This window comes from Xenopus laevis, chromosome 5L, assembly GCF_017654675.1.
Source record: "Xenopus laevis strain J_2021 chromosome 5L, Xenopus_laevis_v10.1, whole genome shotgun sequence".
NCBI lineage: Eukaryota > Metazoa > Chordata > Amphibia > Anura > Pipidae > Xenopus > Xenopus laevis.
The window spans coordinates 160,122,236-160,135,505 of NC_054379.1; the positions used below are offsets into that span (position 1 = coordinate 160,122,236).

The following is a 13,270-nucleotide window of genomic DNA, read 5'->3' on the forward strand; positions in this document are numbered from 1 at the left end:
ATTGTTTAGCACTTACAGCTGGGAGTTTGCAAACATTTTTGTGTTATTATAACTTGTAGGTAAAATTGACCTAAAAGCATTATTACATTTTTTCATATCGAAAGATATCTATCCCAAGGCCTTTTCTTTTAGTAAAATAAATTATTTATTGATATTCACATTAAAAATCAGATACATACTGACCCCACATGGCCCACCTTACGCGGTGGGCCGTGTGGGGTCAGTATGTATCTGATTTTAAGGGGTCCATTCACTAAGTTCGAGTGAAGGAATAGAATAAAAAATTCTTCGAATTTCAAAGTGTTTTTTTTGGCTACTTTGACCAGCGAATGGGCTACTTCGACCTTCGACTACAACTTCGACTCGAATGATTCGAACTATTCGACCATTCGATAGTCGAAGTACTGTCTCTTTAAGAAAAAACTTCGACCCCCTAGTTCGCCACCTAAAAGCTACCGAAGTCAATGTTAGCCTATGGGGAAGGTCCCCATAGGCTTTCCAAGTTTTTTCTGATTGAAGGATAATCCTTCGATCGATGGATTAAAATCCTTCGAATCGTTCGATTCGAAGGATTTAATCGTTTGATCGAACGAATTGCGCAAAATCCTTCGACTTCGATATTTGAAGTCGAAGGATTTTAATTCGCCAGTCGAATATCGAGGGTTAATTAAATGTGCCCCTAAATGTGAATATAAATAAATAATTTATTTTACTAAAAGATATGGCCTTGGGATAGATATCTTTTGATATAAAAATGTTTTGTATGTTATTGCCTGTGAACTGGGGTAAGTCCCTTTGGCTTAATTGGGGATTTACAAAATTCAGATGTGGACTCCCGACCGATAAATGTTCTAAAAGCGTTATTATCATTCTATTCACTGAGATCCTGGATTGTTGCATCCATAGTTATTATAGATTCCATTATTTACATTATTTTCATTGTTACTACTGTATATTCAGTGGAGTTTTTGGATTTGGGGCTACCATAGGCATGTACAGAAGCTGGCATCCCCAACCACCACTGTTGTCTAGCTCCTCCCATTGCAATTCAACCTATATAACCAAGGATGTAACCAGGGGCGTAACAATAGCATGCCGGACACCCGCCAGAAAAATATTGGGGGGGCCCAGCATGCAATCCCCCCACCGCTTACACGTTCACTGAGGCACGGGCACGTCAATTAGAAGAAAAAGAAAGCTACCAGGGTGGGAGGGGATTTCAACACTATAGAGGAAACAGATCCTGTGGTCCGGGCCCCCCTTTTCCCTGCCCCCCCCACAACCGGGAGGTCTGCTTCCTCTATAGTTTCACCAGTGTATACAGGGCCGGAACTAGGGGTAGGCAGAGTAGGCACATGCCTAGGGCGCAAAGCTTGGGGGCGCCCAGGTATGTACCTTTAACTGCTGCATACACCCGTCTGCTCTTCATTCCTGCTCTGTGTGCGCATGCGTAGGCTTCTATGTGACAGGAGCGTGGCGTGCAATGTTACTTCTGTGCGCGCGCCTAAGTGATTGAGGGTGGCGTGCGATGTGATGCTTTTGTCAGCGTGCATGCGCGCGCTCAGTGTAGGGGGAGATGCGGCAGGTTGGGTTGCCTGGGGCGCCCGCCCAGCCTGGCTCAGCCCTGAGTGTATATAACTGTCAGGGCCTTGCAGCTCAAATGATGGAGAGGTCCAGACCAAGGAGGAAGGCTAAAAGTCCAGTTTGTAGTAGCCAAAGGGCTAAGAAAAAGCATAGTCAGTTGGGCTGGTTTGGGCCAAACTCCCAGCCCCTCTCCGGGTTGCGGGCGAGTGCAGGTTGAGCTCTTCTGACTGCTCTCCCGCCGGTGACCTTACAAATGGCAACTTATGGATTGAACTTTTATAGACGCGTGCATGCGTGCCCTGCCCCATTTGTGATGTCATTGGCGGGGCAGGTCGGCACAGGTCTATCTTAGGAACCCGGAAGTCAGGCAAAATCCCGACCCGCACATCACTAGTAGTCAGGATTCAGGAAAAAGTTCAATAGGCAGACAGCAAAGGATTGGAGTCAGAGTCAAGGCAAGAAGTTAAAGACCAAGAATCAGTAATACAGGTATTATAGAACACCCAGGAACACTAGTGAGCGTGACCTATAATCAAGCATTGGACACGTGACCTCTGCATCCTTTATTTAGAATTTTCGCGCCAAACACATCTGCGCACCGACATCCGAAACTAAGTGGCGGCCAGGGATGCTGTCATGCTGATATATCCACTTATAGCCCATGATAGCTGATCAATATATCTATATAATTCAACCTGACCATACTATCTACCAAAACGAGCCATCACTTATATACAACACCTATTTACAATTTAAATTTATGGGACAAAAACCTAAAACATATCTCATTGTCACGGAACATCTTCAGGGACGTCATCCAATGAAGGTTTGAGATGGAGTATTTAGATTTTTTTTGCAGATTTTTGAGTTTTTTCCGTGTAAAAATTCAAGATTTCTCCTTTGAAAACCCGACCAGAAAAATCAAAAGTTTAATAAATAGGCCCCATAGTGAGATATTTAAGTTTTAAAAATACCAGGCAGGGTCTTTAACTCGAGAGAAAGAAGATTCGAATACATTTGAATAACAGTATATTCTCAAAAACATGAATGTTTGGTATTTCTTAAGCACAAAAAACTAGAATGAAAAACGTCTGCTTTGCGAGTTCATGTAGAAGTCAAAGGGAGTTTCCCAAGGCAAAATTCAAACAATTTTTTTTTCGAGCTTTTCAAGTTTTTCGAGGTTTACTCATGGCACAGTTAATTTCAGCAATAAATGGAACATTGAATAAGAGCCACATTTATCAAAGTCCGAATTCATATCCTTATTTTCTGAAAATTACTCCAAATCCGCACCGGGTTTTTCCCCTTATTTATCAATAAATTTTTCCAAAAATTTCCTGTGCTGGAAAAAACCTTAAAAATTCGTATTGTAGGAGTTTTTCCACACAAAAAACTTTTTTGGATTTTTGCCTAAAAACCACTAACTCTTCGAATAATTGCACAAAACCCAGCGCAGCTCAGGATATATCTGGAACTTCTCCCATTGACTTATATGCAACCTCGGCAGTTCTGAGGTGTCGGATTTTCGGATTCTGACTTTTTCCATCCTCGGGGTATAATAAATCCCAAAAAATTCAAGTTTTTTTTCCCACTTAAAATTCAGATTTTATAGTAACAAAACACAATTTTTGTGGGATTTTGGCATTCAAACTTTAACGAATAACCTCCTGAAATGTTAAATGGCAGTGAACAACATTTTTAATAGCATAATGACCCACAATATTAAATGGTACATGAAATTCCAGCATTAAAGGGCAAAATAACCAGCATGCCTCATAAAATGATACTAAGTTGCCTCGCCAGTGAAATTTTGGGCAACATTGGAAAATAAAGTGTCACAAATGTATTCTCGTTGTTTTAAAAAATACCACAAAAATTTGAGCTTTGCCCCAAAAACCCAGACTGAAAGTTAGTAAATAACCCCCAAAATGTAAACTTATGATAATCTTAGGGATGGGAAAATGCAGCCATAGAATGAGTTTTCTCTGCTCCAGTCTTGGCTTCTGGAAAGCAATTCTCTTTAGTTTGATGTTTGCCCTGGTAAATGAGGCAAAGGATAATGATCTGCCCATTTTTTATTGCTACCTGTATTAGTATAACCCACCTAACCCAATTTGGGACCCACTAATTCAAACACAGTCTGACTATTTCTCTGTGACTATTTGTAAACTTGTCTGAACTCATTGTTGGGCTGAGGTTCAACTGAGTTTCACTGAAATACAAATGAGTTTTCTATACGAGAGCACACTCCCAATTCTAAATACATTATATTATATAACAAAAAAACACTATATAGGGCTAGAGTCAAGGGCCACCATTGCCACAGAATTGTAAAGACTAAGGGGGCCATTTTTTAAACAGTTTTTTCTTGTCAAGTGTTTAAAGGGGAAGGCTCAATTTTTTAAAGATTTATTATACAGTACCTCAAAGTTGCAACAGCCGAATCCGAAAAACCTCCATGTCAAACCTGTCGAGGTCATGTAGAAGTCAATGACAGATGTCTCTGAAGATGTTTCTTGACATCGTGATCAGCGTAATCCAATAAAGTCAAGTTTTCACACCATCGGATTCGGATTGACGCACAAATTTGTTGCTATGTTTTTTAGCACCGACTTTTTCGAGAAGAACTATTGATAAATTAGTTAAATTTGTGGATGGGATTTAAGTCAACTTTGTTTATTCTTGTCCACCTATTGTCAGCCTGGAGGGTGATAGTTGGGCTTCCCCCTAGAGTGCCTCTTATTTAGGCACTCCAGCTAAGGAGCCTTAAAAGTTGCAAGGTGCTACGGGACCCTTACTGGTTGCCATTGGGTTTTTATCCTGTGCAAGGTGCAGAGTGCAGACTGTAGGAGCCATTGCCCCAGGTGCTACACTTTCGTCCCATTGACACTAATATGAACTGATTTTTGAATGGTGGAAGCTGGGAAAGTTTTCTGAGCATAATGATAAAACCACTCAGAACAACTATGCAGATTTATCAATGTATTTAAATTTGGAACCTGCACCCTACCCTAACCCGTGAGCTCCTACTTATATAACTTCCCCGCCCCACTGTGAAAAAGGTGGGGCATCCCTGCTAGCGAATACTGTATATAAAAAAGTGCACATCCAGTGGAAGTGAGGCACTAGGAGACCCGCAAACTTTGTTCGGCCTGAACCCACCCAACACAAATACCAGGAATTGTGTTTCAAGGAAAATATTGTTGCCTGTGCAGCATAGAAACATGGCCACCATCAGGGGGGCACAGGGGGTACTACTGTACTGGGCCCGGACCTGAGGAGGGGCCCACAGAGGCATCCACAGAAAATGTTTCAGTGGGGGAGAACAGACGCTCCGGCTGCGTGCGCTGTCCTAAGGAAGAAATGCAGACTCGCCTCTACTTACTTAGCCCTCCCTCCTCAGCTCAGCCCCTCCCCTCTTAGCCCTCCTCCGTGCTCAAGGCTGACATGAAAACCCTAGCTCGCAAGCTGAACACAGAGCACGGAGGAGGGCTAAGAGGGGAGGGGCTGAGCTGAGGAGGGGGGAGTTTGCAACTCCTCAAGTATTTGCAGCACGGACGGAGGTGTCACTGCAGCCTCTTAAATCAGTAAGTTGAGGCGAGTCTGTATTTCTTCCTTAGGAGAGCGCACGCAGCCGGAGCATCTGTTTTCCCAACGATGTGCTAAAATGTGATCCCAGGGTCCCCCCCACTCATCCCTCCTCCTTCGTCTCTCTGCCTCACACACTGAAGGCGCATCCAGGGGGGGCAAGTGTCCCCCCGTTTTGCCCCTATGTGCAGGGCCGGACTGGGGGGACCACTGGGACTGCCATCCAGAGCCCCCTGCTGGCTGTCCAGGCCCCCCCCTCGCCTCCCTTCCTCCCCATCTCACCTATTGCAGCACCCAGGGTTGGACTGCGGGGCCCGGGGCCCAACAGGACTGCCGTCCAGGACCCCCCTATGCCCCCCACCCCTCCTCACCTATTGCTGGGCCGCCGGGCGCACAAACGCTGACATCACTGGCCGGCACACCGCGCATCACTGTGCATGCGTGCCCGTTGCCGCACGTCAGGAAATGTTTATTTCCAAATTGGGATTCGTAGAGGGGGGTCTGGCCCGACAGGGGCCCATGAGGGTTGGGGCCCACAAGGTTTTTTTCATGGTGTCCTGCCGGGCCAGTCTGACCCTGCCTATTGGAGCCCAGCTGTGCTGCACTTTTTGAAATAGCAGGGCCCCCCTTGACCACGGCGAAGCCGCGCCACCTCTTCCATCTGAAAAGCCGAATAGCTGAAGTCCCGAAATCGGCGAAAAGACCCAAAGTCCTGAAGCAGCAAAAAGACCCGAAGTCAGGAAAGAAGGCGAAGTTGAAGTCCTGAAGCCACGAGTTCAATACTGAACACCAATTTTTTTTTTTAAAATCCCCTGCCCACCAATGTATTATTGTAATACTCTATAGGCCCCTGCCACCAATGTTTGTTTTAAATATAATTTCTCTGGGGCCCCAATTTTTATAACTTGTAAGGAGGGGCACTGGCGCCAATGTTTTTTTAAAAAATATTCTCTGGGGCACCAATTTTTTTTTTTACTTTTACTTTTTTTTTTACTTTTAAAAAAAAACTTTTATGGGGGCCCTGGCGCCAATTTTTTTTTTTACTTTTACTTTTTTTTTTTACTTTTAAAAAAAAACTTTTATGGGGGCCCTGGCGCCAATTTTTTTTTAACTTATAGGGGGGCCCTGGTCACCAATTATTTATTTTAACTTGTAGGGGGGCCCTGACCACCAATTTTTTTTTAAATTGGCCCTTGTGCCACAGTTTTTTATAAAAAGGGGCCCTGACCATCAATAGCTTTTTATAACTTGTGTGTGTGGGGGGGTTACCTTTTTTAGTGCTGATGTCTGTGTGGTGAAGTGGGCGGGATCTGGAGTGGGAGGGGCCCAGGGGCCCCCCCGAAAATTTTGGTGTACGGGGCCCCGTGATTTCTAATGGCGGCCCTGCATAGAAATAAACAGCTTGTCAAGTGAGATGAATTATTTTCATGATGATGCTACTGATCCTTTTTATGTTGATCTATGTCTGTAAAAAATATTTATAAGCAAATTCTCGCCATGTACTGGAAAGCCATTACCCCTGGGGTTGTAATGAAGAACTCAATTGACCTGAGCCATCTGGTTTAACCAGATATTTACGTAAACTTTTCTGCTCCAACTGTAATCTGTTTATACAATAGAAATCTAGAAATAGGATCCCTGTCCTTGCTCTGCACATAATCTCTGCCCTGTGCTGAATTATTTTACAAATAACATTGTCCATGACTCAGCTCCTTTATTATCACTGTTACATAATCTCTTTCTCTGCAGATTGTACAAGGTATAAACCGACAGCGTACAGGTCAGTAATACATTTACCAACATTTCTAAATTTGAGATGCAATCAGAATTCAGGAAAAAAGAACTACATATTTTAGAGATTTAGGGGGTTATTTATCAAAGGTCAAATCTTAGAGTTTTTATACTTCAAATGAACTTCACAACTAGAGTGGTTTCTAATTTAAGAAAAAACTTGAATGGGAAAAACTCAAATCAGCGAGTTTGATGTTAACAACCCAAAAACTCGAATTGATTGAGTTTTCTGCTGTAAGAAACTCAAATCGCTCAAACTGATTGGGCAAAATTCTTCTAAAAGTCATGAAGGCTGTTAACATCTTCAAACGGTTCAAGGGACCTCTGCCATTGACTCCTACATGACCTCAATAGGTTTTAGCTGGATTATTTTCAGATTTAAGATATTTCCAGGGTCAGGGTATAATAAATAAATAAAAATTCTAGTTTTTTTTTAAAAACAATTTTTAAAAATTCTTTTTATTTTTAACTTGAAAACTTAATTGTCATGGAAAACACAACTCGAATCTTATTAATTCTGTCAGACTCTGCACTACTTTAGGCCAGCCCTCCGAACACTCCTTACCGCAGCATTATATGGCCATCCTAGTACTGTGGCAGCGCCCCTAGCTAGGTTGTTCCCGCTCTTGCCATTTTTCCCTTAATTCTTCCTTGTCCTTCCCTGTCTAGCCTGGCTTTACCTTACATTGTACTTTCCCATCCTTGACCTTGTCCTGACCCCTGCCATGGCTGTTCCTGATTTCTGCTTCCTGTTCTACCTTGTACCTTTCCCTGACTTCACCTTGAACCGACCTTGCCTTGCCTGTTCCTGATTTCGGCTTCCTGTTCTACCTTGTACCTTTCCCTGACTTCACCTTGAACCGACCTTGCCTTGCCTGTTCCTGATTTCTGCTTCCTGATCTACCTTATACCTTTCCCTGACTTCACCTTGAACCGACCTTGCCTTGCCTGTTACTGATTTCTGCTTCCTGTTCTGCCTTGTACCTAACCAATCCTGCTCTCCAGTCCCCTTCTGCTCCAGTTTCCTTCCGCTATCCTGTCCTCCCGCTATCCTGTCCTCCAGATCTGCACCTTACTGTCCTGTCTCATCCTTTCAGTCGGCCCCTGTTCTACGCCCTCACCGTCCTATCCTGTCAGTTCCTGTACTGACCTTCATCCTGTTCCCCCTTCATCCGTTCCAGCCTGACTCATCACATCCCAGTAGCGTCACTAGAGGGGACGGGCCCTGGTGCGTGATGCACAGCCGGGCCCCTCCCCCTCCGTATGGCAGCATTTTCAGTGGCGCACGGGCTGCCGAGGGGGCCCTGAGGGGGTGCGGGCCCTGGCCTGCTCGCTCCCCCTGCTCCCCCGGTAGTTCCGCCACTGCTTTATCCTGATCTTTGTCCTCTCTGTCCTGCTCCACTCTGCACCTGTTCCAGTCTGACTCATCACTCTAGTCACCACATTCCTGCCTTTCCATGCCGTTCCCTTTGGCACAGACAGCCCCTGCCTCAAGGACTCGTCCTTCCTTCATTAGCCTCCACAGCGCCCCCTACCTAATCCTTGACAAATTCTGCCTATTATTATACCTGAAAGCTGCTAAAAATCCGAATCTGAAAAGACTCCATCTCAAACCTGTTGAGGTCATATAGAAGTGAATTGCAGAGGTCCCTTTTACAATTTATAGCTGGTTTTGCCTCCAATAAGGATTAATTATATCTTAGTTGGGATCAAGTACAAGTTACTGTTTTATTATTACAGAGAAAAAGGAAATAATTTTTAAAAATTTGGATTATTTGGATAAAATGGAGTCTATGGGAGATGGCCTTTTTCCTGTAATTCAGAGCTTTCTATATCATGGGTTTCTGTATAACGATCCCATACATGTACAGAGTGCATAGTAAATCCATAAAACCCTGTTGTTTTATTGCCAAAGGGCTGTAAAGTACTTCTGGACCCAGGAATACTTGGGTACAATGCAGAGACTCGCTGCAGACCAAGTTAAATATTCCACATAGTTTGCGGCAGAGCAGTTTATGTAAAATATCTGGTTAATCCTGAGAGCTCAGAGTCACTTGAGTTTATCATGTTAACCCCAAGGACAATAGACTTCTAGGTTTCTATTTTATTTTACAGACATAGAAGAGAATGAAAATGATTAGAATTAAAGGCCCATCAAAATGAAAATAATTGGTTGGATTTACTGCTTATTTCTATGTTGTACAGCCAACAAGATTTTCCTCTGTATTTTCTTTTATCACACCTTCTAGACAATGGTTATTATATATTCATTACCTGCCCCCCCCAAAAAAAGTCCTGGCAAATAAAATATTCATATCTCAATAAAGAGAAGGGCCCCAGATTGCCCCTGTTACTCTAATCCCTGTGGCTTTGTTATTATTTATACATGTCTGTTAGGGCACACAAAGCTACTGTGGGAGATTAGTCGCCCAGCGACAAATCGCTTCTTCTTCGGGCGACTAATCTCCCCAAACTGCCTCCCCGATGGCTAGAATCTAAATCGCGAGCGGAATGGCACTCGGAGCACTTCGTTTTCTGAAGTCGCCTGAAGTTCGGGTGACTTCGGAAAGAGCTCTCTCCAGTTTGTAATTTCAGCCATCTGATTTCTAGGGTCCAAATTCCCCTAGCAACCATGCATTGATTTGATTAAGAGACTGGAATATGAATAGGAGAGGCCTGAATAGAAAGATGAGTAATAAAAAGTAGCAATAACAATACACTTGTAGCCTTACAGAGTGTTTGTTTTTAGATGGGGTCAGTGACCCCAGTTGGAAAGATGGAAAAAGTCAGATGAAGGGAAATTATTCAGTAACAGTAAAAAAGAAAACATCAAGGCCGAATGAAAAATTGCTTTGAATTAGCCATTCTATAACATACTAAAAGTTAACTAAAAGGTGAACCACCCCTTTAAACAAAAGGAGGGGAAAAGTTTTATTTAGTGGTCGTTATCAGTCACCCCAGTAAAACTTTCCCAGATCCATTATTTCAAGGCAATACCCACATACCACCCACCCAGGGTTGCCAACTGCCTGTTCTGTAACTGGATTGCCTGCTACTTCTGGTTAAAAACTGTGTTCTGAAACACAGACAAAATGCTACTGGTGGGACTTCTGTCATTTATGTAATCGGCCCTCCCCTTAACCACATTGCTCTGCCCCTTAATGGTATTAGTTTGCCTCCTGACATTATTGACACAATCCCTGAGCATCATTTCCCGTTCCCCTATGTCAGGAATCTCCAACCACTTTCACAAGTAAAAAGAGTCGGGAAGCAAGTCTACAATTAAAATAGTTCCAGGGCGTTTGGCTATTGGTAGCCCCTATATGGACTGACAGCCTACAGGAGTTTCTGTTTGGCAGTACACCAGGTTTTTATACAACCCAAACTTGCCTCCAAGCCAGGAATTTAAAACTAAGCAGCTGCTTTGAGGCTACTGGGCGCAACATCCAAGGGGTTGGTGAACAACATGTTGCTCGGGAGCCACTGGTTGAGGATCACTGATCTACATCATCATCCTGGTTTACAAACCCAGAAAGGTGATAACCCTACACTCTTTAGTCCACCCACAGGTGGAGAATAATAGAGATTAAGGGTGGCTTAATCTCCCCAAAAGAGGGCAACTTTTATTTATTTGTGAATAATTGGAAAAACCTGTCACTGTTCTCGGCTCTTGCTTCTGCCTTTAACAGCCGCCTTTCACCTCGGGAGGAGCCCTCGGCTAATCGGATTCCGCCAGGTCTTATAAAGAGAGGTGCCAAGTGAAGGGTTCTGGACAAGCAAAGGGGCACGACTGTAAAGCAAAAAGTCTGACTGACAATCCTGACTTCTGAAATCCTGACCCCTGCCTGGTAACCGACTCTTCTGTATCCGAATCCCTCCTGATTGATCTCCTGGTTTGACCCTTGCCTGTCTGACTCCGCTTGTATTCTGCCTGCCCTGACCCGGCCTGATTTGACTACGCATTCTGTCTACACGTTGTACTGTGATCTTCTGCCCAAAAGAGTCAAGTCAAGAGTGAGTTTATTGTAATTTCATCCATATACGTTTGTACAGTACACAGCTGTTTCGTTTCACTGTGTACTGTACAAACGTATATGGCCCTTAGGAACCGACACATCAAAGGAAGAAGACCGGCATGGCGGGCGTCCCCGCCGGCCCACTGGGCCACCAGGGTGAGTAATCCTCACAAAACCTTTGAAAAGCCTTTAAGTGATAGCCTCCCCAAAAAAAATGTCACCCTCTTCCTCTGAGCCTGCCCCTAAATTCCCTTGAGCAAAGTTTGAAGGTGGGAGCAACAAATGCAAGAAACATGGCAGTTTGCACCCATTTTATGCAATTTGTACCCTGCCACCCCTATTATCTTAATGTATGCCTTAGGGGTGTATTTATCAAAATCCAGAGTCTTCTGATTATTTATAAAAAAAATAGTCAGACCGAACTAGAATCCACAATTGGACCTTATTTATTGTTAAAACAAGCACAATTTAATTGATAAAATTGAGAGAAACCCACAGTCATTTGGCTTTATCCTTAGTTGCTCCAATTTTTGGGCTTTTTCCCAAAAAACAATAATTTTTTCGGATTTTTGCCCGAAAAGTCCGAAATAGTCGGATTTCCGAGCTAGTTTCAGAGCAGACCACAGAAACTTTTGAATAATACACGTACCTCTCCCATTGACCTATATACAACCTTGGTAGGTCTGAGATGCCGGATTTTCCAATTCGGACTTTTTGCAGCATCGGGTTTTGAAATCTCGAAAAAAGGTTAGGGTTTTTTTCCACTAAAACTTTGGATTTTATAGTAAAGAAAATCTATTTTTTTGAGTTTTTGGTATTCGGACTTTAATAAGTAACCCCTTAATATATAATTTTGTTCACGAGACAGAACCAAAAGTCCTATGTAGGGTTTTTGGTTTTGTATTGCATCTTATTTGGAGTTGGGGTGTGCTTGTTACTGACAGGCCTTTGAGGACAATAGGGCAGCATTTCAAATACAAAATGATAAATAACTCAACCAAATACATATAAACTACAAATCTTGCTAAATAAACACACAGAAAAAAATGTTTTCAGCCAAGTAATACAGAGAGTTAATGTTCACTTGTTTGCATTTCAGTGAAACTCAGTTGAACCTCAGCCCAACAATCAGTTCAGTTGAGTTTACAGTCACAGAGCTGAGTTTATATTGGTGGGTTGCGAAGTGGGTTAGGTGGGTTGTTACTAATATAAGTAGCAATAAGAATGGGGAGATCACTATCCTTTGCCTCTGATAAAGTGGCAACCACCAAACTGCAGAAAATTGCTTTCCAGAAGTGAAGACTGGAGCACTCAATACTCTACCACATTTTACAGCTGTGCTTTCTCTTCTGCAGGTTTGTACTGAATTTATTTATGGAAACAATCTCAGAATATCATTCATTTACATTCATGCTACAGGTATGGGATGTTATCCAGAAACCCATTACCCAGAAAGCTCTGAATTACGGAAAGGCCGTCTCCCATAGACTCCATTTTATCCAAATAATCCAAATTTTAATAAATAATTTCCTTTTTCTGTGTAATAATAAAACAGTAGCTTGTACTTGATCCCAACTAAGATATAATTAATCCTTATTGGAAGCAAAACCAGCCTATTGGGTTTATTTAATGTTTATATGATTTTCTAGTAGACTTAAGTCATGAAGATCTAAATTATGGAAAGATCCATTATCCAGAAAACCCCAGGTCCTGAGCATTCAGTATAACAGTTCCAATACATGTACTTAATTGCCCAAGATTCACAATATTAGCTTATTTGAAACATTTTGGAGAGGAGGTTGGAATGATGCTCTGAGCAGTGTTAGTTCAGGTGGGGGGGGGGGCTTGGCGGCACTGTTTTTTTAGTCTAGGACTCAGCAGGCCTGGGGGGGGAGGAACATGTACTGTAGGGGCATTGCTGTAATGTTAAAGGAGAACTAAAGCTTAACTAATGAAATAGGCTAGAGATGTTGTACATGATGTTTTGTGCTTCTGTACGAGCCCAAGGCAAACACAGTCCTTTAGCAGTAAAGATCTGTGTCTCCAAAGATGCCCCAGTAGCTCCCCATCTTCTTTTCTGTTGATTCATTGCACATGCTCTGTGCTGCTGTCACTTACTGAGCTTAGGGACCCACTCACAATATACAGTACACATAGAATAGAAATGTCACAATATAAGGCTGATTAGTAATTAATACAGATAATTACTACATGGCAGCACAGAAACCAGTGCAATTAGCATCAGAATTTAATAATCAGCAAACTTGTAGCATCAGCTTATATTACAGCCA

The 13,270-nt window shown here is 42.8% G+C and overlaps 1 protein-coding gene across 3 annotated transcripts in view; it reads left to right on the plus strand.

Moving 5' to 3' along the window:
* Nucleotides 1-13,270, plus strand: part of XB5870894.L (uncharacterized XB5870894 L homeolog) — a 37,373-nt gene that overhangs the window by 1,920 nt on the left and 22,183 nt on the right. Inside the window, exons 1-2 of one of the 3 annotated variants that reach the window (XM_018264086.2) lie at nucleotides 11,013-11,135; nucleotides 12,335-12,398. The exons of 1 other annotated variant lie outside the window; for it this stretch is intronic. In XM_018264086.2, coding sequence (XP_018119575.2) covers nucleotides 11,058-11,135; nucleotides 12,335-12,398 — 142 coding nt within the window. In that variant the 5' untranslated portion in view covers nucleotides 11,013-11,057. Of the gene's footprint in view, nucleotides 1-6,492; nucleotides 6,953-11,012; nucleotides 11,136-12,334; nucleotides 12,399-13,270 lie in introns of those variants that run through there. One more of the 3 variants, XM_018264085.2, reaches the window with a different exon arrangement.